The sequence below is a fragment of the Lissotriton vulgaris genome, chromosome 6, assembly GCF_964263255.1.
Source record: "Lissotriton vulgaris chromosome 6, aLisVul1.2, whole genome shotgun sequence".
Taxonomy (NCBI): Eukaryota; Metazoa; Chordata; class Amphibia; order Caudata; family Salamandridae; genus Lissotriton; species Lissotriton vulgaris.
This window is the reverse complement of record NC_141694.1, coordinates 618,733,978-618,758,955: the sequence shown is the minus strand read 5'-3', so window position 1 is coordinate 618,758,955 and position 24,978 is coordinate 618,733,978. Positions and strand designations below refer to the sequence as shown.

Here is a 24,978-nt window from a genome sequence, read left to right as displayed (position 1 = left end):
TAGTTCACAGCACACAGCCAAATAAACGCGGCCGTTTTAAAACATTTCTTGATCAGTAGTTCAATGGTTTTCAGCCCTGCAGATAAATATTTGTTACACATACATGATCATTTTAGAATGTGTTGTTTCAAGTGTTCGTTTTGACTGTAATACTGGGACACTGCCTTAAAAGGTTCAGATATGTGCGTAAGAGCAGAGCGTGCCTCTTGGGGGCAGGGAGTAATACGAGAAGTTAGTTGTCCTCACTCCCGTTTGCTTCTGGTTCTCATGCCTCGAAAACTGAATTTCGCGTCTACTGTCAAACTCAGGAGGATCCGGACCGGAGGAGGTGCGTCACTCGCTGCCTATTTTCTTCGCAGGTACTTTATTGTTTTGCACGAAGGCTCATAGAAGTGTTTGAGTGTGAAGTAATAGTGAGCATTCTGAACATGTGATTTTGTTTCGGTTGTGCGAAAGAGCAAAATAAATAATGGGTGTGGCGCGCGACTACTGTCACCACGGTTTAGGCGCTGGCATTCAGAACCAACCTCGTGCCCAGTTCATGAGATGTCTTAGCAGGGGAGAAATAAAGAAGTCTGCAAGGTCATGCGCACGTACTTTGGAATATGTGTTTTTTAGAGCCTCGGTATGTGAACTTTGTGCTTAGAGCGAATGCTGATTGAACCCATATTTGTGAAGCAATGCGCTCGTCGCCTGACATTTCGTTCTAGCAAATTCCCTGGCAGATTATTTACCACTCGGAGCAATAACAAACACTAATGTCCGGTCAGAAATACTCTAGCGTTATCCATATATGCGACTGTATGAAAAAGAGCAACGCATGAAAGGCGTTTCACTGTATTTTCAACAGTTTAAACGAGTTTTTAGGGTTTATCGGGTTTTAGGTGTAGATAATTGGAGAGGATGTGGAGTAAAGGCCAGGGCTGTCGATTTTTGAAACTGGAGAACCAGGGTGGATTCTCGGCGTCTCCTCAACACCACCTTTTGATTCTGGTCAAATCGCTTAATATCCCCTTGGCTGGAAAAAAACACATGAATCTGTAATGTAACTGGTGCTCATGTGGGCCGAGTTCGGTCTCTATAAAATCAGAAAAAAATGATGTTTGTAGTATTGTGAACCAGGTGCGAAGATTTGTTCCTTTTACAAAGCTGCTCTTCCCTACATGTACTATATCCCCTCTGGTACTTTTTACAGTCAGTGTTTATGTACCACTAACAACACCCAGGTGGGCATGTGAGAATTATAAAAGGTACCAAAAATCCAATAATATAAATACAGAACTGTCAAACTTGTACACGGCGACATACGCACGCGGGCACATTTGGGAACGAACAAGGTTTACCTTCGTAAATAGATGCATTCTTACTGCATGCAGTGTGTGTGAGCATGAATCCTGGTATGTGTACAAAGAATATTCTAATTTGTTGTGGGTAGATAGATCCCTTTCTGGCAAATCACCCAGTGACAGGTTGGTGCCTGAGACCGCTAATGCAAGCTGAGCTCTGGCTGCAGCTGCCTTGTTTACAGTGTGAATTTTTCTGAAGGACTTTTGAGAGAGAGTGACTGATTCTCCCTTCCAGGATAAGCGCTTACGTTGAGGACTGGTGTGGTATGTTTCTCGGTGGAATTGAGGCCCCCTCCCTAGGGCGATGTATAGCACAAGGAAGGAGGTGGATGGGCCTAATGAATGCAGTGGGCTAGTCAGTTTATCTAGCCTTGGATATAATACAATGATTGCTGCCAGGATCCCACATGACATGATGTTCAGCTGGGTTTTAGTAAGTTACCCGACTGGGGATATTGTGAGTAGATTAAAGGTACTTTGTGGCAAAGTAAACAATGCATAGGTTCAAAGCCTTCTCTGCTCAAAGGGATGTGTTGCTTTTATTGACATTGTGATCAAGTCCCACACCCTACGTTGGCTCCAATTACGGACTGGGTGTGTAGAAGTGATAACAAAGGGATTAATGCTTTGGCCTTCTTTTATGTAAAATTGAGGATATCAACCGCCATGTTTACTCCAGTGCTATCAATGGCGGCTGCCTTGGTATGGGAGTGGTGGGGCGGAGGGGTGGTTAAAAAAAAAACCAAAAAAACTTCCCTTCCCTTCCCTCGCTGAGGCTGCCGCATGCCTCTCCTCCGTCCTCCTCGTCTGCACTGGCATCACTGGAAGCAGACTTCTCAGACAACCACAACACTGCATGAGCAGCCCCGTGATTGGTCTGAGCAGCCTGTGTGACCGCTCAGGCAGTGCCTGGGAGCCTGGGCATGTTCTCTAGTGGGTTGTGCAACACAGCCAGGTGGAGAACAAGCTAAGTGCACATGAATGGTTGGCCTGCCTAAAAGGGCCGGCCAAACAGTCATGAGCACTTAGGGAGTGCAAACCACACCTCACTTTGCTCAGTCCCACGCTGACCTGGCTCCAGTCCTGCACAGAACATTAAAATTGTAATAATGTCTTGTTATTATCATTTTCTTTTTCGTTTTGCACTGCTCAGATAGCAGTGGGGCGACACTCCTCCGACTTTGCGGAGGAGCTGCCACTGAGTGCTATGTCAAGCCTTGAAGAATTAAATGAGCTTTCCCATTGTAGACGCCATGTTTAGCAAGCCTTGTTGTGCAGATTTACGGTGCTGTATGGAGGGACTGAGGAACTGTCTCTAGAAGAAACATGTCAGTTATTTATATGCCTTACCAGTTAATTGAGCGTTACCAGTTAATTGAGTTGTACTTATTTCTGATAGCTTAATCTCCAAAACTGATTGTCTTATTATGCAGTAGCTTTGAGCAAGAGTCGGAGCAAAATGTCTGATCATGCTTTCTTGGGTTCACTGAAATTGTGTTAGTGATACTTGTACTACATTAAGCAGCGTGTTGGAGCAGGAATCAGTTTAAATGAAAACTCATTTACCATCACACGGGTTGCTCCCTGTCGTTTACTCTCACGAGGCAAATGGAACTTTGCCATTGTTTAAGAGAAGATCAGGAGCAATCCATCACATACATTAAAATCACTATTTCTGTTCTAAGTTCAGTCAATACTGAGAGTTAGGTATGGGTTTAAAGGTATTATTAGTAGCCCATCTTTATTCAAAGTCATACATTTTATTCGTATAAATTTCAATAATCAAAATACGGTCAGAACTCGATAATAAAAAATGGTTAATACATTTTCATAATGAAGCACATTACATCAAGAAGAGAATCCCCATTCTAAGAATCAGTTTAGACAAGGTGTCAGTCAGACTCCATGAAGAGTTCTAGTTCGAGAGAGTGAGAATGTAAGCATTAAGCTTATGGCATACAGACCGCTGGTGTGCAAAGATATCTGGGACCTACTGTGGAAACCCAAAGCAGATTGCCCCCCATGCATATTTGAGCACCCCCACATGAACTACCCTTAGAGTCTGGGATGAAGTAAATAGATCAGGACATGGACTACTTTCATTCTGCCCTTTACTCCAATCCATTTTAACCCAGAGTTCCCACCAGCATTGCATTTGGAACCCTAAGAAGCGTGGAGGGCGGGAGGCTGCCTTTCTGTTTCTGAACTGTACCATAATTGGGATATTTGAACCTTTGTAAATTGCTAAGGGATTTGTAGCTCCTCCCCACTGAACACTTTCGCTATACCCAGGTTAACTGGTCTAGACTATGGAAAGACATACCCAAATGCAATCACTCGATGGGTTTGAGGGAAGGTCATTATAAACTCTTATTTGACTGGTACCTACACCCCACCAAACTCAAATGCATATTCCCCCAGACAGCAACTGACCTCTGCTGGAGAGGGTGTGAGCTTCTAGTCGACTTTAAACATATTTGGTGGGATTGCCCTACCATTCGTTCCTTCTGGATAGAAATACTGGCCAAGCTTAGGGAAATCTTGAGACACCCGGTCCCGGATGATCCAGGCTTTGTCCTCCTGAGGCTGAGAAGGGACTCCTTTGAATATAAGACCTCTAGGGACAAATTGGTGATATGGCTAAGTCTGGGGTCTGCCAAAATGGCAGTGGCTACTGCGTGGAAGCGCACGGATGCCCCCTCATTGACGCAGTGGTCCACAAGACTATGGATGGTGGTTACGATGGAACGTATGACTGATAATTTTGTGGACTGTTACAAAAACTTTGAATATGTTTAGGGCTCCCTGGTGAGCTACGTTCCCAAAGGCCTGCCTTTCTGCGCCTGGCCCATTAGAATAAGAACTTTACACCTATTTCTATTTTAGAAATGTTGTGCTGTTGGGAAAAAAAGCATAGACAAATAATGAACACTCTTCCCCGAATTCCCCACATGACTGTCTCTTGCAAGACATTGAGGTCTCACCAGCTGTAAAGTACCCCCCGTACCTTATGTTTAATTGAAGAGAGGTGTTTAGAAAGGAGGGGGTGGGTGGATTTGGGGTTTTCTTTCCTCTTTTTCTTACTTTTGTCTGTTCTTGTTGTTTTTTTCATATTCTGAGATGTTTAGTTTGCATCTGATAACAATGGCAATATGTACTTTACCTGACACTTGATTGCTTCTACATTGGTGAACACTGTATCCACTAAATAGCTAATGGCCCTCAAGAATGAAGTGTACTGAGTGTTTGTTTTTTCACTCTTTATGCCTAATTGAAAGCAATAAAAACAACTCTGACATAAAGCTATGGCATATAAAGAAGATCAACAATTCAAAATTCAGACAAGCAAGACTTCCCAAATTGAAAGGTCTAAGAAACTCACTAGAGTTTCAGAGCAACATGGAATACAAATACATTTAATTGATTCTGAGCTGTATGCAAAATAATAGACTTCCTAATATGCAGTGTTTGATTAATTGAGTTGTCATTTGAATAATCAGATGAGGGATTTCATGGTTGTAGTGTAACAGGCTGAAGCATAGTTTAGCCTGCCTCAACAAAAGTGAACTCGGAATACAAAATTTTCTAGCTATCGCGACAAGAATTTTAGATTCTATTAAGGATACGGAGGCGAGGATTATGCTTTCTCATTTCTTTACTGCACAAACAGCAGCCAATGAAAATGAAACTACAAATGTAAAAAACACATTTCCCATGAGGCTTTGAACCACGCCTCTCTTACAACAACCAATCACAATGGTAATAAGCATATAAAGTATAGAGACACTAATCTGGCCTCCTCTTTCTTTGCGCGAACAGTCTCGAACAGTCTTGTTACATTGAACAAAAGTCTTAACTCTCAACGGAGAGAAACAGTTCCATCAGTAATTCTCAACGGAGAAATCCAGTACAGAAGAACTCATCCTCCAGCAGGAAGGTACATCAGCTGAATCCACATGCGGCAATCAACTCTTATTGGAGTCATTTCCTGAAACAGAAAAGGAAGTTTGAGAAAAACGCCCACAACCAACATTACTCAGAGGGTGGGTATAAAAACGTTAGGCAACATCATGTAATAACAACAAACAGTTGCATAACTGTTCCAACGGGTGGGATAATCCTCGCCTCCGTGTCCTTAATAGAATCTAAAATTCTTGTCGCGATAGCTAGAAAATTTTGTATTCTATGGCAGGACCGGAGGCTTCTGATTATGCTGGTTCAAAGCTCAACAATTAAAGCTCTTCAATCACAGCATCAGAAACATGAGGAATCGGTTTATAATAAAACACTTTAAACATCGAATCTGAAGACCAGTCAGCTGCCTTCAGGATATCCTCCAAGCGGGAACCCAGTAAATAGGCTTTAGAAGCCATCGCACCTCTAGCAGAATGCGCACCATAAGCAGAAACATCAATGCCGGCTTCCGACATGATCCATCTAACCCATCTGGCTAAGGTAGCAGCAGCGACTGGCTTGAATGGCTTTTGAACAGAGATCAACAATTGCCCCAAAGGATCAATCCTGTGCGCAAGAGTACGCTCTTCATAACATTTAAGACATTGTAGAACACATAGCTTGCTGTTGTGTGGAAAGGCTGGGTACTCAACTGAGCGTGACATGGTCTTAGTACGCCTTGTGATGACAAAGGAGACACCCTGAGGGGAAAACATCCTACCAGCCAAATCCAAAGCCCTAACATCTGAAACCCTACAACATGAAATGAGGCACAACAGCATGGTAAGCTTGGCAGAGAGCTGTTTTAAAGACAAATCACCATTATTGGGCCAGGATTCCAACAAATTAAGCACCTTAGTAACATCCCACATTGTGGAATACCTGGGCCGAGGAGGGTTGGCCACACGCACACCTTTAAGTAACTTACACACCAAGGGATGCATCCCCACAGGCTTACCGTCGATGTGGTCATGACCAGCAGAAATAGCAGACCTGAAATTATTAACCGACCTGTACGCCAGGCCAGAGGTTGCACATTCAGAAAGGAAATTAAGGACCTCTGTCACATTTGATCCCACGGGATCCACCTGTTTGGAAAGGCACCAACCCACCCACTTCTTCCAAAATGCAGAGTATCGTTTTTGGGTAGAAGGAGCCCACGCTTGCTGCATAAAACTGGAAGCCTCTCGTGAAAGGCCTGCAACCCGTTCATGTCTCCGGAGAGCGTCCACACCATCAAGGTTAATTGGTTCTGCAGGACCAATGGGTGGCAAGCTCCCACTGGGTCCTGCAGAAGCGTCGGGAAGACTGTGAGCCGGAAGGGGAGATCTACTGACAACTCCAACAGTGTGGGAAACCATGACTGAGTCGACCAGAATGGGGTCACCAAAACTACTGTCGCCTCCTGACGGCGTATCAACGCCGCCACTCTCGGAATCAGCGCAAATGGTGGAAACGCATAATTCCTCTATTGCCCCCAATGGTGAAGGAAGGCGTCTGTCCCCATTGCCATTGGGTCCGGTCTCCAACTGAAAAACAGGGGAAGATGGGCATTGAGGCGAGAGGCAAACAGGTCTATCTGGCATGGGCCTCGCATAGTCATGATCTGAGAGAACAACGATGGATGGAGTCTCCAATCGCTGGAGTCCTGGAGAAATCGGGAATTCCAATCCGCCACCTGATTGAATTTCCCCGGAAGGTATTCCGCCACCACTGAGATCTTGCGATCCAGGCAGAAGTGCCAAAATTCCTTCGCAATGTGGACTAGCATTCGGGACCTCTTCCCTCCTAACCGGTTGATGTATCTCACTGCGGAGACATTGTCCATCCGGAGGAGAATACAACAATTGCTCTTCAGCGGTGAGATAGACCTGATGGCAAAGGATCCTGCCAGCGACTCTAGACAGTTGATGTGTAGTGAGAGTTCGTCTGCTGACCACTGTCCTCCTGTGGTGAATTCTCCACAGCGAGCGCCCCAGCCCCATTGACTGGCGTCCGATTCCACCACCACGTCTGGGGCTGCGCCGAAGATAGCTCAGCCGTTCCAGGCTGACATGTGGTCCAGCCACCACTGAAGTTCCTCCCGAGACTCGGGGGAAAAAGGAATCAAATGATCGTAATGAAAATTCCTCTGAAGGTAATAGATTTTCAATCTCTGCAGGGCCCTGTAATGCAAGGGGCCGGGAAAGATGGCTTGAATCGACGAGGCCAGAAGGCCTACAATTCGCGCCAGCACCCGTAAGGAAATCTTCTCCCTGGCCAAGGTGGATGCTATCTCCCTCTTGATGGACCTGATCATTTGAGGGGGAAGGAGAAGTTGGGCTGAAGCAGAGTCTATCAGGAAGCCCCGGAATTCCATCTGCTGATTCGGTATCATCACCGATTTCTTTGTATTGATCACGAATCCCAGATTTTGTAACAAGGACGTCGTCCACTCCAGGTGAGTGAGAAGGAGGGACCGGTCCTGGGCCAGGAGTAGCATGTCGTCTAGGTAGACAATAAGACGCACTCCCATCTCTCGAAGGCTAGAGATCACCGGCTTGAGCAGTTTGGTGAATACCCAAGGGGCTGAAGACAGACCGAAGGGAAGCACTTTGTAACGAAACCAACGCCCTTTCCAAGGGAATTGCAAAAACTTTTGATGAGATGGGCAGATGGGGACTGTCAGATAGGCATCTTTTAGGTCCAATCGGACCATCCAATCGTTCTCCAACAGAAGGTCTCGTAAAAGATGGATACCTTCCATCTTGAAGTGGCAATACGTAACAAAGGGGTTGAAGTCCCTCAGATTTAAGACAAGGCGCTGACCGCCTCCTTTCTTTTGTTCAAGAAAGACGTTGCTGCAGAAGCCCTCTGGAACGAAGGGTCGTACAGCAATGGCCTGTTTTGTCAAAAGCTCGTCCAGTTCTGAGTCTATAAAACTCTGTTCGAGATGGGAAAAAAGGAGGGGACGAGGGGGAAAAGGTTGCAAGGGGCAGTCCACCATCTCTATCTCGTAACCCTGGATGGTCCGAAGGACCCAAGCATCTGCAGTGAGACTTGTCCAATTCATGACAAAATGCCGCAACCTTCCCCCTAGCGGGACCAAAGGAACTGAGGGACTTGCCAGATGATTGATTATCGAAGTTTTTGTAGCCTCGGTTGACCCCTCGGTTATAGCGGCCCCTGAAGCCGCGGGATCTTGACGGGTAAAAACAGGCCTGGTCCGGTTCTTGCGTGTACCCTCTGCCACGTCTAGGAGCGTACCCTCTTTGAGGACTGGAATTTGAGTAGCGGCCGGTCGAGCGTCCTCTGCCACGTCCGGCCCTACCAGAGACCTGATGCAACACCCTCTTCAGTGAAGCTTGAGACTTATCCAGGGATACAAAAGTGTTGACAAATTTTGCAATGTCCTTAACAAAGTTGTCACCAAACAACTGTCCTTCCGCCAAAGGACCCGGCTCAGAAGAAGCCAACTCCACCAATTGAGGATCGATCCGTAGAAGGACCGACTTCCGTCGTTCTGAGGCAAGAGCGCAGTTTGCGTTTCCCAGCATGCAAATGGCTCGTTGAGCCCAACCCGCCAAAACTTCTGGGTGAATGGCATCACCAGTCTCTTGGGCCTGAAGGGCTAACTCCAGGATCTTGGCCAATGGGCCCGAAAGGTCAAGGACCTTATCTTGGCATGCCCTGAGCGCGCGATCAATCCCTTTCTTGGGGTCTTTCTTATATTTCTTCAGAAAGGTGGTCATGGAGGGGTCTATGTCGGGTGTAACTGCCACCTTGTGAGGCAAATCGGGACGGGGGCACTCGGACTTAAGGTGGGATCGTACCTCTTTATCAAAGCCTTTACGGAGGTGAACCTCCAGGTATGCCGCCACAGCAGGGGGAGGGACCCAGTCTGAGGACCTGGGGTGGACAATATCTGTTGGGTCAAAAGAAGAGGGAGACGGGGTGACCGGGGAGGTATGCTTACCCGCCTTAGAGCGTTTGCGGGGAGTGGCATCTGACGAATCAGTATCGGTGCCCGTATCAGTGGTGGTGTCATTTGGATGGGGGGTGGGGGGAAGGTCAGAGGTTTATCAGTAGAGAGGGATTCTTTGGATTTATATATGATTGGGCATGGGGCCAGGCCGGGTCAAGTGCCACCTTCTTAGGGGGGGGGACGAGAGGAGTCCTTGATGGGAAGGGGCAGGGGCTTACCAGGGACCAGTAATTCCAAATTCTTGGCCAAGGGAAGGAGAGCCGATGAAAGGGCTTTGTCCAATTTGGCGTCAAACTTTTTATCAATGATATCCTCCATGGATTCTTCCTCATAGAATTCCTGCTGACCCTGGTATTCCTACGCAGCACCCTCCTCTTCGCAGTACTCAGTATCTGCCATAATTACAAGGAATCAGCAATTCCAACTCCAATCCCCAGAGGGAAGCTTAAGTACTAGCCCAGGCGAGGGTGTCGAAAACTGGGGAGTGCCAGGCGCAGGAGCCGGTAATACCAAGAAAGAATATAGACTAAAGTCCCAATCTAGGACTAATGGAGGGAGTAACCCTTTCCTGGATAGCAGAAAGGGCTTTCAAACATTAGAGGAATGCCTCCTGACTCACAGGGAGGCAAGGGTTAATTGCATGAAAGCTCCATTGCTCAAAGCTGTGAAAAAACACTGCAAATCGATTCCAGAAATCGCCCTCGGCTCCTGGCCAAATGCTGCTTAGATCTACACTTCAGCCGGGGGCAGAGCGTCAATCAGGCACCTTCAAGAACTGCGCGCGCACAAACCGGCGTGCGCGAGACCTCTGAGACGCACGCAGGGCCTCTCCGGGCTCCGGCGTGCGTCTCTCTCCCCGAGGGGGGGGCGAAACCCCTCACTAACGCGGACCGCTAGGAAGCGGCCGCTGGAAGCAGCGACGAAGGGAAGGGAGCGGGAGACCTACGGGCGCAACACGCGCCACCAAGGGGGGTCGGGACGCGGACCGGAGCTCCGGTCCCACGCTAAGGATAGCACGGGCGAGAGTCAGTGAACAAACTGTGAACAGTGCGCGATCGCGGCACAATGAAAATAGTAATCGCAAGAGCGAGCAACTAATTAAGCAAAAGCGAATACAATAACAGTGAATAATGACAGTGAATAACTACAATACAACGCGCTAAGGCGATATAAAAAGGCATGGGCCTTGAGTCATTTAGAATAAACACAATAAAGTATAGAGCACTAGTCTGGGCTGTGGAGCAGCAAAGAAAGAGGAGGCCAGATTAGTGTCTCTATACTTTATATGCTTATTACCATTGTGATTGGTTGTTGTAAGAGAGGCGTGGTTCAAAGCCTCATGGGAAATGTGTTTTTTACATTTGTAGTTTCATTTTCATTGGCTGCTATTTGTGCAGTAAAGAAATGAGAAAGCATAATCAGAAGCCTCCGGTCCTGCCATAGAATCTTGGGGATCCTCGGATTAACTCTTTTGTTGTCATACTGAATACCCAATTTTCCAAGTGCTAGCTTTCTTTTATATTTCTCTTTGTCAACCAATAATTACATTAATTGTTATGTGATCTTAGTTCAACATGACATCTCAGCTGATTGAGTCCTTTATAAATTGGTACAATGTATTACCTTAAGATGCACAACAAAATATTACCATTTAACTAATTCAGTGTATTTGCATTTAGACCCTTGCGCTATATAGAACAGCAAATGCTACCAAGATCCAACTCTAACTAGAGAACTGATGGAACAATTGACTGTTTGAGTGGATGCATTTGGGCTAGCAAGAGATTTTTGGAGGAGGTCATAAAGTGCAGTGAAATAGGAGTTGTGTGTTGATAAAGTTTGATAGCTTTGAAGAAAACATGGTGTCTGAGAAAGGCTTTCAAGTGCAATTGGGATTGATGCTTGATGGAGAGTAGCATTCGATGCAAAAGACGTAGAACAAAAGAAGAGGTCGATTTGGTCATAGAAGGTAATGGGAAGAAGCAAGCTTAAGAGGTAGAATTAATTGAAGCTCGTATTGCAAGTGTGGAAGGGCAGCGGGATCTTAAACAAAAGGAATTTGCAACATGCAACTGTTTTTTTGAGAAGTTCTTTGGAAGAACGACAAGTTTTTGGGCTCTGTGATGAGAAAACCTAGTAGGAATGCTACTGTCACATATTTGCAAATATCAACACCAGCCTCCACCCCCCTGACAAACTCAACATTGTCTTTTCTGCACCTTTAAGTTTCTTGCCTTGAACTGCGCTCTCATGGCAACAGAGAGTTTTGCAGACACTGGTAAGACACATTTACGTGTGTAACACCATTCCTAGAATATCTGGGCATAGTTAAACTTTCCACACAAACTGATCTTCTCTAATTTCTTCATTTTAAATTTGCTTACGACTGTCGTGTGGGGCAGGTTTAGGGGGTTCCCAGCTTGGCAGTCCTTAAATGTTAGTTTTTGTCATACTCTTAAGTATTGCTAAGTAGCTTAATCAACATTACTTTGGGTCATCAAGGCAGATGGGCAAAAAGAAAGATCATGAGAGGGCCCCAGGCTATGACAATGCTAAGAAGAAGAAAAAATCGCTTAGCACAATTTGTCATGAAACTATGGATCGTTTCGATTCGATCCTTTCAGAGTGCGAGGAGATAGCTGAACCCACACTAAATTCCTCTTCCTTGTAGAAAACTTGGTTAACCCTGTTACATGTAGAGAGCTCACTGTCGAACCTGGAGCTGGGTCTCCTGGCTCATCCTTGCCCCCTACCACCCAAACTTCAATACATAATCCAAACTCAGTTAAAACAAACCCACGTATGTTTAAATCCAATCTGAAAGGAAAGAGAAAGGGTTTGGTTAAGGATAAGGGGAAGGAGCATTATTCAACTGCGAAGAAGTGTCAAGAGGATATATGAGTGCCGCCCTCTCTTCCCTTACGTTGTCCAGGTTGAGTGCCATCATAGGTTTGATGCTTTAACAATTAATGATGGCAGGGTAAGAGAGCCTAATCTCAATGAGATCAGAAGTGGTCATTCCAACGAATTAGTCGTATTAAGGACCTTGATTGAGTCACTGAAGGAAGAGGTGGTTGCGCTTAGAAGGGAAGTTGGGATTCTTACCCAGAGGAATAACAGTGGGGATGGAAATGATGCTAGCTATGGACCCCCTCAACATTTTAGATTAATAACACCCTTAACTAATGACAGTGGCTTGATGCAATCCCAGCATGGGCTGGCTGAAACACAGTCTAGAGCCCCTCCGTTACAAACCTTTCACCAATCTCACAAACCTGTGGAGACACCTCTTTATAGCCCTAGGGACCAGAGAGTAAGAAAAGATGCATATAAGGGAGCAAACCTTGGATGTTAAGATCTGGGCACTCGCACAAAGGGGAGGTGATTCTGGATGAAGGATACACAGACAGGTCAGCTATGAAGCCGTTCATGGGACAGGGATAGTAGAGGACGGTGTGTGCAGAAGGCTGGAGGGTAAAAGCAGCTCTGATACAGTCTACCTTACAAATGTTCCAAAACTCTCTAATAGGGGATATAAAGACTGTGGTTCATTATAAGGGATGACATTAGACATGCTGGCAGATTAAATAACCTGGGAGCGGAAAAATACACAATTTTAGTAAGGTTTTTTTGATGAAGCAATGGTATCTGGGCTTTTGGCAATTGAATCTTGTACCTTTCCCCGCCAACAATACTATCCAGATCAGGTACAGACTCCCACAAGAAAAAGGAGTGACTATGTATAGACTCCCGAGGGCAGACCAAAGCACTGACCGAGACTGGCCTAAAAGTAGTCACCAATGACTGAAACATGAGGGTGGATTTTTACCTGATCCCAGGCCAGTCCTTCCTTTACCCCTAACCAACCCTCTGTTAAGAAGAAACCTACCACTAATGACTGAACCTTGTCCCGTGTCTGAAACTGCAACTGAAATGTATGCCAACTCTCAGAATATGCACTCTACTGTAACAGGGCCCTCTCAGTGAAGAACCTTAATATTCTAGTATCGAATGTGGCTGGGATCTCCAAACTACTATCGGCTCCTGAATGGTGCATTCTTGTAGACTCTTTTGACATAATTCTGATGCAGGAAACTTGGAGTATATCTATCCCCCATAGATCTGGCTTCAACCTTTGCCATTGATGCCACTAGGAAAAAACGGTGGTTTGGATAAAGAATGCTGTAGGGAGTAAAATCAAGCGCCTCAATGTGGACTCCTAGGATATCTTGGCTTTCAAACTGTCCCTGCCGAGTGGTTGGAAGGGGATATTTTTTTATGTTTATAATAGGGTGGACTCTGCTGGGGAAAATCGCTGACCCTTCATACTTTGGACGATGCCTTAACCAAGTACTTGGATAACACCCCAGCAATAGGTGCTGGCGATTTGAACTGTACTGTTGGGCGCTTAGCTGTAGGTGCCCTGACCTGACAGAGGATTGGTCTATTCCCCCATTAAGCTTACCAAAGGTTAAATGGACGAAGAGAGGTGGTCAGCTGTTTGCACTAACACTCCAGCACGACCTTCGAGCAACAAATGGGAGAACCAGGTCAGACCCCCAATGGTGTCCATACATTTAACAGGCCTAATCATACAAGTCGAATAGATTATTGTTTAATCACCTCCAACCTATGGTCTGTATTAGATGACATGATGGTGATAAACAGACATAATAGCGATCATAACCCACTTGAACTTTCACTAAGTATCCCAGGTACTGCACAGCCAAACTTAAATGGACATCCTGACCTGGGAGTTCTCTTACCCTCAAATAATCCGCGATCAGACAAGTGGGGCTGGGTAGAAAAGCACCTGGAGGCGCTGGATCTTGTCAAAACGAAAACCATAACCCTAATAGAGTCCTTAACTAAATTCCAGAGTAAAGATGCCGTTAAGAGTTTACATCTATGCTACAAGCACCTTTTCAAAGAGGCTAGGGATTTGCTTAGCCGGCCTACCAAAACAGGGGGAAGCAATGTCCATTGCACTGGCATTAGGCACAAGTCTAAAAGTACATGGTTTAATCAGGACTGCAGTAGGTCAAAGAGGGACCTTTTCTGTGCTATAAAACGTAAGGTTCATCCTGAAATTGTGACTGCTAGAGCCAAGTACAGGAGGGCCATTGACCGTGGTAAAAAGGAGTGTTAGAGCTCACTATGGCTAGCTTTACATACAGCACTAATTGGTAAAGATCAAAGGTCCTTCTGGAGAGAGGCAACTCATTGGCCTAAGGGAGAAAAACCAGAGTTGGAATACAACATACAGCCCAATGAAAGGACTGCCTACTTTGGGTTTCTCTATGCCAAACGAGAGTGACAGTAGTAGTGAGATGGGTGAGTCGCCAGAGAAGGGGTTGAGTGGGGATGTGAACCAGCGCGTGCCCCAGGTCCAGACAGAATCCCCAATGATCTGTATAAAGAAGACAAATGCCTTTGGGGTCAGTAGATAAATATGTTATCCAATCTGATTCTGCCTGGAGCACCTATTCTGCAATCGTGGCAGGTTGCGGGAATCGTGCCCATTTATAAGAAAGGAGACAAAACTAAGGCATCAAACTATAGGCCGATAAGTCTAATAGATTCTCTCCAAAAGATCTTCTGTAAACAAGTCCTGGAGAGGCACCATGACTGGATGATGGAATCCCACATTTTAAGTGACCTTCAGGCGGGCTTTCGTTCTAAAGTCTGCACCCTAGATCAGGTGTTCCGCTTCCTCTGCATTTATTGGAAGGAAGTGGACCTTAAAGGGGGTAAATTATATGTTACATTTGTTGACTTGCGTACAGCTTTTGTCTCCGGGAAAAGCTGTGGAGAGTAATGAGAGAATTGGGCATCCCGGCAAACCTCCTAGACACCTTAATTAGATTACACGTCTCAAACTCAGCCCTGGTCCGGTGGGGCCCAAGAAATGAAGTAACAGAAACATTTCCTGTAAATTGTGGAGTGAGGCAGGGGGATGTGTGCTGGCTCCCACTCTTTGTACTCTTTTTATAAATGGGGTTATTGATTTCTTGGACAGGGATGGTTGTGATGCCCTGAAAATAAACAACAGAAGAGTGCCCACTTAGTTATTTGCGGATGATACCCTTTTCATTTCTAAACCCCCCCAATGCCTTCCACAACTTTTAAATTATGTTATACCATTTTGTAACAATAGGGAAAAACGATATATATGATTTTTAACAAAAGAGGGACAAAACCTTACAGTAGATCTATTTGTGCAGGTAGCACCCTACTTGAACAAGTTGACGTGTTTGATTACTTAGGAATACGTGTATCCCCATCAGTAAACTGGGATGCACATAAGGAGAAGGCTATGTTATACCAAATATTTCAATGTAATCACACTAGTAAATTACACAGAAAAACCTTGTCATGGTAGATTGCTCCTGCACTTGAAATATATAATTCTAAGGTTTTGGGGGGCTTAATGTATGGTATAGAGTTGTGGGGGACAGTAAATATATTGTCTTTAATAGCTGTGGAAAATCGTTTTCTTAGATCTTTGGTTGACCTCCACACTAGCACACCCTCTAAAACCCTTGTATATAGTTCTGGCACATAAACAATTGAAACACAAGGCAATATACAGATTGATAATGTTCTGGTTTAGGCTATAGATTGTAGAAGAGCTGGAGACCTATCGAGAGACCCTGACAGATCTTCTGAGGTGTCCTAAAGCTTCATCAATTAACTGGTTTATTACCCTACAGAAATCTTTGGAAAAATTGGATATGGATGTCTACAGGAAAAACCCAGAAACTATGAAGCAAACCTCCAGAGAAAAAATCAAAGAAGTGTTTTGGGATTCCGCTTCAAAAGAAGTTCTTTCAGCTCCAGTATCCAGTCTGACTGAAGTCTTTCTCAAATGTAAATGTTCTCGGCTCTTTGAGACAACTATTGATGAAATTGTTTCCCGATGGCACAGAAACTTTTTCTGCAGTTTCGCTATAAAACACTTCCTAACAAATTGTTTTGATTAAAATGGTCCAGCAACAACGATTTGGTTGATTTGTGTCCCACTTGCCAAGCTAGTTCGGAATCTATAGTCCATTTACTCATCTTTTGTTCGACCTATCAGTGGCGGAGGAAAACATGGATTTTTCCGTTATGCTCTTTAGTGGGCCGCGGGCATTACCTAGAGGTCCTAAGACTTCTGTGTACTGACACTAGACAACCTATTGTATTTGGTCTTGCTAGATTCTGGCATGCCCTTTAGATTAGGCATAGAAAACTATGTAGCTGAGACACCGCGCTCTGGAAAGCCTGCTCAGACCAGAATGTATCTAATTTTTAAAATGTATTTTTTTTTAACTTGTAGTTGTAGGAACTCTAAGCACTTCAATTTGTGTCATAAAATGTTGCTGCTTTGCACACATGCACTTTATAATTGTTCTGGGGGCCTTGTCAAATTGAATTTGTACTAATGGTTTTATGCATTTTTATTCTATATTCTTTTATCTTTACATTATGGTGTATATCTTATAGAAAATTGTGCTGTATACTTTTTAAGATCTGTGTGATCGTAATAAAGTTGTTGAAACGATACATCGTATGCCCTGATAGTGCAAAGTTATCTGCTATATTGGAGATACATTTTAATAATGGTGGGAATTTGGTGTGCCACAAAAATCATTGTAATAAAAATGCATAATGTGTAGGCTCAGAACAGTTCTAGCTACTATCCTGAGTCTCCATGGATTTAACGTGCCCCCATAGCAGTACTCACCAAGGAAATCCACCCATCCGAAACATACACACAACATGATGGTATAGCAGGGACACTAAAACATTCATACACATCTACAAATACGGGCAATGTGTCTCATGTTGCTTGAAATAGGGCAATATCACAGCCCTTAAAAAAGTTGAGCCATTCTGGTAAGTTGATCTACGGCCAGCCACATTCCAACTTAATATTTTGAGCAACATGTTTCTCCTATCTTCAGCAGTTCTCCTATCCCCAATATAGGCCCCTGGGCTGGCCCTGGTTGGATCCCTTAATGAACCCTCATTACAAATAATTAGTTGATGTTGTTCTGGGATCCACCACCCACCCTCTACATCAAGGGTAGTAATAGTATTATGCACAGAGGGCATATCGATATGGATAACTGCCAGCTCAGTCATTAAAGTACTCCTGTGGAGTCATCCTACATTCTCTAGGTCACTAAGTGCAGAGAACATGTTTGTAAAGGGGTATGGGTGTGGATACCTGCTGGGATCTGAGGGTCTGTACAAATACCCAAGCGGGAGGGTGACAGCATTTGTTTCAGTTAAGCTGTTAAATTCCTTTGTGCTCAGTATGTTCTGTACACAAACAGATTTTTTTAACATTTACAACAATACAGTCCCCCATAATATTTTTCTTTGAATGACCAAGCCAACCCACCCTCCTCACCATGATGACCTTGTTGAGACCCCATGTATCAAAATGAATATACTTGTACAAGCAGTGCGCCACCTTAATCCGGAGTTGGTCCCATGACTCTTGCTGCCCGAACTTTAAACAAGAGACATCGGGCAGGATTAAAACATATGAGCAGGCTGCAGGGGGAGGTTCAAAATCTAAATATCTTGGCAAGGGGCAACAACAAGGCTTCCAGTAACGTGAGGAGTTGAGTCAATAGTTTTCACAGTCGGCGAGAAATGGTAAGCTGGGCACATGTGTTAGTTATCTGTGTCCAGACCCCCAGTCATGATGTTTAATTAGGGACCATGGATACCCACTTAGGGTACAGAGGTGTTCTTGGTCTTTACCAGCTGTTCCACATTAGGGGGTTTATTCAAGGATGGTTGGTCGCCTGCAGGTGGGCCAGTTCCTTTATTTCTTTTGTGCTAGGTGGGCGTGTATTTAAGAGTGCTAAACAGAAGTCCCTCAAGCTGATCCAGACTATCTGTCAATGGCTTAAGTTTACCCGTAAAGTATATTTCCAAATTGCACACATAGTGCATCAAATGACAGTGGGTCAAGTAGTTGAGGGTTGCATGTCTGTCTGGCAAAAAACAGTGTCAGGACATGGGGTGCCGTTGGGGACCGCATCCAGGAGAGTAGCTGATTCTTATTGCTTGGGGGGGGGGGGGGGGGGGTTTCCTCTTTGCAACCTTGTTACTCGCTGGTTGTCTTTTAAGCTTAATCCCTATAACAAGGTAAGACTGCAACATAGGAAAATTGCCCAGTTCAGATGCGACCTCAGCAGTATCAACTTCATCAGTACGGTTTTTGGGGCAAGCAAGAATTGGTGGTTGACAAGGCTCAATATCTGGTAAGGAACTATTATCAACAACATTATCAGCAAAATGCGGGCTGGCAGCATCCCATGGTCCAAAAGAGAGTCTGGACTCTGTCAATTTGATTTCTTTTGCAACAATCCCAACAATTATCGCAAGCATGCTATTAATTGACTTAGAGGGACATATGTCAGTGGCAACTTTGCGTTTCGTCTTAATATTAAGCATCAAGAGTGTCAGGTAGGGACCAAGTTTCCATGGGAGTGAAGAAGGATCCTTACACCTCCAGGACACAGGAGCAAGAATGCGAATGGTTACGCACTCCTGTCTACTGTCCCCTAAAAGTATGAGGGAATTACCCTAGGAGTGTCCACCACTCTCCTCATACGAGGGGGTATGCAGGGTATAGCAGGAGTAGTCGTAGGTGGATGTCCAAGCTAAAAAACAAAATAGGCAATACACATAATATATCCTTAGTTCACTAACCTTCATGCAGGAGTCATTGACATGCGTGGTTATTCAGCTGTGCTTACCCCAATTGTAAATCAGGCAGGCTTTATCGAAGAGTTCAAGTAATGGGAGCTGGATAATGGGTAGCTGGATATCAGGTATAGAACTCTCGAGGGACATTCACACCAGACATACACAAAAACAAAAATGGGAATGTGAGGAGCACCGGCCGGCTGTTGTGGGCTAAAACAGCGGAGCAGTACACACACACACGAGGAGAGACACCCGGCCCTAAAGGAAGCAAGGGCGGAGCGCTCACTCTCACAGGAAGGGTTAAACAACTAAGAACTCGCCATGTATTTCAGACATACAACAGTAAGCGAGAAAAAAGGAGCCGAGCGAAATAACGCCCGCGAAATGCATGAGAAAAGCAAGGGTGGTCGCGAGTAAACACTCGCGTAGAAATTCAAGAAATGCCGAAGTACGGCGAAGACACTCTCACTCTGTAGCAACCAGCCAGCAGCTGCAGGGTCAGGGGAAAGAAGGCAGGAAGCGGGGGAAAGGTCCAAGGAGACTCGCAGGATTCCACAGAACGCCACCGAACCTCGAGCCAGGAACCAGGAAGTGAAGAGGGGGCGTGGTACCGGAACAGTAAGCCAAGCAAAGGCTACGTTCTGCCGTGCCTCTTTTCACAGGTTAGGGAGCGTCTAAAAACAACAAGCTGTGTGTATGTAGGGACCTGGGTAAAAGTTCACATCCCAGCAACCTCGCATGTCAATGCTATTGATTCCTAACAAAGAGTCTCAATCTCTCGCAAATAGAACTCTGCGTGCTCCACAGGTCCCTTTGCGCTTTTTAAGGCGAACTTCAAAGAGGCAGGGCCCAGACTCTTCGGGCCACGGACAGGTACAGACATTCCCGCAAAGGTCCTGGGGTTTGCCAGGATGTGGCACATGCGCGTCCCTCGCTAAGGGGCTCGTAGGGGCTCTAAGTAGCATGTCTCATCCTGGCCACGCCTAGCAATAGTAAAGAGTCTGAAGGGCAAAGTCCCACCCCAGACAATGGCCAGCAAACTGAGTACGGGTGGGCAGTAAAACTGCTTCAGGGATCCGTGCAGTGGGCTCATGGGAACTTTAAGTAGCATGTTGCCTCCTGGCCCCACCAAGCAACAGTAGGGAATCTGGGGGGCGAAGTCCCATCCCAGACAATGGGCAGATAACAGTGCACGGATGGGCAGAGAACTACTTCATGGATCCATGCTGCGGGGCTCGTGGATGCTCTAAGTAGCGGGTTGCCTCCTGGCCCCGCCCAGCAACAGTCAGGAGTCTGGAGAACAAAGTCCCACCCCAGACAAGGGCCGACAAACAGAGTAATGGCGGGCAGGGACACAGCTTCAGGGACCCCCTGTTTAAAATCATGGGCGAACTTTATGATAATGCATTAAATATTCATGATGTTTAATTTAGCACTGGTCCTGGGTAGGTCTCCCTGGGGGCAACAAAATAGTCGTTTACTTGGAAGGGAGATGGAGGTTGCAATGTTTTATGTTAGAGTAATTGTAAAAGTCTTCTCCTGGGCTCATGATTAAAATGGCCACATATTGGAGGTTCTGATGTCAAGGGAAACAAACCGTTAACATAATGCATTAGACTTATATCACTGAACCTCGTTTTCAGCAAGATCATTATGGATGACAAGCTTAAGCCATTTACACTCACTGCAGCAATGAAAGATCCAGAATACCATCTCCATGAGGCAGAAAGGTAACATCTTTATTTAGAAAGTACCCCTTTCTGTCCGATAGAAGCTGGAGGGCAGGCTTAAGGTCAGCAAGCCACATATTGCAATAAGATGGAGGATTCACATTCTTCTTTCTTTGATATTGGACCTGGTTTTTAAGATTAATATTATCCGTGGGATCATTTGTGAATTTCCAGATCATTCTAGACAAATCACAACCACCGCTGATTATTACTATCCAAATTTTACATTTGACTTTTCTCATGCATTTGTGTGATGATCAAAGGGTCAGAATCATGGCATTCCAGAGCAGGGTCAAAACATTGTTCACCAACACTAGGGATAGTGCTTCAAGAGGGATGATAAAGGCTGTGGGGACCAAAACAGATGTGGTGAGAGAAGCATCCCTGAAAAGCCTTTTTAAAAAAAAATAGGATTTGGCCTCTGTTATTAACAAATGTGAAATAGCACCCTCTGGTAGATAAATGCTTAACAGGTGTCTCCTCAGATAAGTCCTACTCAAAATCAGCAGGATATTTCATTTAATATATATCACCATTAGCCAGGTCTAAAAGCAATAGAACAATCTTATAAAGGTAAACATAGAATTAAGCAGCAATACATTGGCATGAAATAATATTGTATGCCATGGACAGCCAATAGTAAACAACAGTAGCCACCAGTCATGTAGTCCCTGTGCCACAAAAGGGACTTATGATGACATAGTGTTGCAACATTAGCATGTGACAGGCAGGAAGGTGGTTTTTATTTCTTCAGCCGGTAAATGACAGAAGTAGAGGACCCTGGTTCAATGTCCATTTTTAGGTCGAGGACGGACGGCTGGCTTGCCAGCTGGAAGTCGGAGAATTAATGTCTTTCAGTGGGTGCTTTAAACCCGCCTCTCTCCTCGTCTCTCCTCCATTGGCTAGCTTCCTAAACGGAGGCCAGCCATTGGAGGAGAGAGGCATCCTTCGAAAGAAGCTCCGTCTCTTTCGGATTCGGGGGCGTATTCGTGCTGTTCTTTCCACTTTTTAGCCACGCCCCACGAATCCAAAATTTGCAGAGCTTTGCGGCCACCATTTTTTTTTTCGTCTGCTGGTGAGGATCGTCTTGGTCTTGTTTTAGGACTTCAGCCCTGCTTGTATTGTAGGCATCATAGAGGCCGGGCCTCTACTGGCATAACTGCCCAAGCTGCCGACTTTGCAGGTTCCAGTGGGCGTGAGCGTGGGCATGGCCCAGCGTGTAGGCGGGTAGTGGGCACGTGGGTGCGGTAAGAACCGGGAGGTGGGGACTGGCGGACTCAAAAAGTTACGAATACAGCTGCAAAGTTTTAGTAGGCCGCGCTTTTACCCAAAGCGGCATCTGGGCCAGTATCCAGCAGATTTAAGAGGCTAAGCCTAGCGCCATAGCTGTCCCTACTTTTTTGTTTACGCACTTTTGCAACCTTTTGTGGGACTTTAGATCACTTTTCAAAGCACTATGATGCCCATAGACCATGTTCCAGCTCTTGCAAAGTGGATAAATAGAGAGAGTTGCTGTCTTTCAGGGGGTTACGGTGGGTGGGTTTGGGTTTCAGGGACCTCCGTACCCTAAAGGGCGTGGTTAGCGCGGAAGCGGCGCTGAAGGGGCGGAGATGGCGCTAGCGAAGGTGCCTGTGTTGTGAGGGGCTCTTGCAGTGGGGGCATGTCATGGTGTCAGGGGCGGGTCGTTCTTGCCACAGCAGCCCGGCCCGTCCCCCTCTGCCCTGTGTCCCGGGAACTGAGCTAAGAAAGGCCACAGAGCTTGGCAGAGCCTGATGGAGCCCCCAGGCCTGAGGCGGCCATGGAGCCGTGCCTCCCGCTGCTGCTGTTGGGGAGCTGCGGCCTGCTGCTGCTCGCTGGCGGTGAGTCCAGTTTACGGCCCGGGGAATGGGGTGCTATGTTTAGACCTGAGGGCGCCCTTGGTGTCACCTTACAGCACTCGCAGGAACTTTCGGGCGAGTTCAGAGCTGGAGGGAGCCCCTCACTCTTTGTGCTTTCCGAGGCCATAGCCTTTGTCACGGAGCCGCGTTGTGCGGCTCTCTGGCATCTTCCTGGCTGCAGGCGCTGCTGAAAGCGCGGTGTGTCTCGCACTGATAGCCAAGGCCAACTGCACACACTCTGCACTCTGTCACGATGAGACCGACCTTTAGAGTCTATTACAGCACCTTTAGCATGTAAACTTGCCTCGCACCACCTACACATGTAAACGGCGCATACACAGACTGATCGAAAAGTGCATGTATAGAATGCATGTGTACGAATGGCTAATGGGCCATGCATTCAAGGATAGAGTACTAGCCACAGCCGAGTGCCTTAATTTTACAGTCCATGCATGCGGGTACAGCTACTACAATTTGCACATATATAGACACGCTCAGACGCCAAACGCTCCTTATTTACAAGCACAGTGTGTCATTTCTCTATGTGATGCATGGACTGCCTGGGCTATTGTGTCTGCTTGCGGTAGCTCCATTTCTCCGTACCGATTGCTCATGCTTTGCGTATGTTTGATGCAGTGCGCAAGTATCGATTAATGTAACTGTTTGTATATGTACAGCTTGCTACTTCTTCTTGAACATGCACAGATAACTTTCTCTCTGCTCTTACACTCCTTAGGCTCAGTCTGTACATGTGCTAACTACTTATACATTGTGTATGTGCATAGATTGTGCGTCTGTGTACAAACGTAGATCTCATGAGCAGATCTTTTGTTAAGGCTTCGCCCGTGTCTCGTGTACCCGCTACCCCTACAGGTAGCTAATCTTAGATTGCGTGCAAATGTACTCTCTGTGCCCACATGCTGCTAGGGGTGATTCTGTGGGACTTACAAATACAGGCTGCATGTGCGTATCAAGTGTGTGTACATACAGCTAGTTTATATATATATATATAGATAGTGTACACTGCAGACATTTCTTTTGCAGTATACATGTGCCTCAGCACTTCGTGCCTTGATAGACTTCTCCTCCTGTGCTGTCATGTAGAGTGTATGTTTAATCTGTATATGGTTACAGACCGCTCATGTTTGTACTCCTATAGGGATTGTCCTTGCTGTTTGCATTTAACCGGCTCTACATGCCAATCTGTGACAGCAATCTGCACTCCTTACACTATCACTGGATTATAGCTGAGGCTGCACCCTCTGCCAGTGCTTTGTGCAAGTGTCTTGTGTCCGTATACAAGGTCTAGGCACTGGAAGAGGCGCTAGAAATGGCCTGTCAGCGCGTGAAACAGCCATTCACACTATTGTCGGTGTGAGTACGTGTTGGCCTCATCAATAGACAAACTACTTGTATATCGCATACCAGAACTCTGAGATACCCGGCCCACGGGGATGTACCATGTTACAACGCATACCATTACAACTACCTACTATTACAACGCGACCATTACAACGCATACCATTACAACGCATAGCGCTTAGAGGTGCTGGATAGTGGTAAGTATAATTTACTATTCCAACTCCAGTCCCCGTGGACACTAGGGAAGGTGTTGGATAGTAAATTATACTTATTCCCTATCCTAGAACGCCCCCCAGCGCAATGCGTTGTAATGGTATGCGTTGTAAAAGTTGCGTTGTAATAGTAGGTAGTTGTAAAAGATGCGTTGTAACAGGTGTATACCGGCACACGGCATCTAAAATGCATGCCGTTTCTCTGTTTGTTTGTCATTGCGTGTAAAATGTGCCTTATTTTTTTCATCACTGGTATCTATCTGGTCCTCCTTATTGTTTTGCGAAGGACATACTGTGTCCCAGCTGTTGTACGCTTGCATTCCTTTTCGTCTACCAGCTGTACGTGAGCCGAGTTTTTTGGAGCCATTGGTATTTTTTTCCCCTCCAACATCGGGATAATTGTTGACTTTTCTTTCCCACATTCTTAATTCCTCCGCATCTCCCGTGTTAGCGCTGCAGGTGAAATGTTAAAAGCAGTCTAAACCAATGACAACTGTCCATAAGAAACTGATGGAGCGCAGTTATTAAATCTCAGGCTTTCAATGGGGCTTTGTTTCTCGCCTCTCAGACAGGCTCCATTGCTTAAATCAGTAATGATCAAAGTATCCTCCTTTGAGGCATGAACAGATGAGCCAGCCTGTGGTACGGCACCCGTCTCTGCCATGGAGGTTGTAGTGTAGTCCGAGATCAACAGGCGGCGCTCCCCACGAGCCTATCTCACCCGCATGAGAGAAAGGTAAACCGAGTTTAAAAACGGAGCAGGCCACAAACTTTCACAAAATGGTTAATTCACAGTTGCGCTCTTACTTGTCCACTACA

The 24,978-nt window shown here is 45.7% G+C and overlaps 1 protein-coding gene across 2 annotated transcripts in view; it reads left to right on the top strand.

Moving 5' to 3' along the window:
- Positions 1–246: 246 nt before the first annotated feature.
- Positions 247–24,978, top strand: part of FHL5 (four and a half LIM domains 5) — a 287,889-nt gene continuing 263,157 nt past the window's right edge. The window contains exon 1 of one of the 2 annotated variants that reach the window (XM_086926634.1): positions 247–359. In XM_086926634.1, the coding sequence (XP_086782760.1) occupies positions 268–359 (92 nt within the window). In that variant the 5' untranslated portion in view covers positions 247–267. The remainder of the gene's footprint in view (positions 360–24,978) is intronic. The other variant, XM_086926635.1, reaches the window with a different exon arrangement.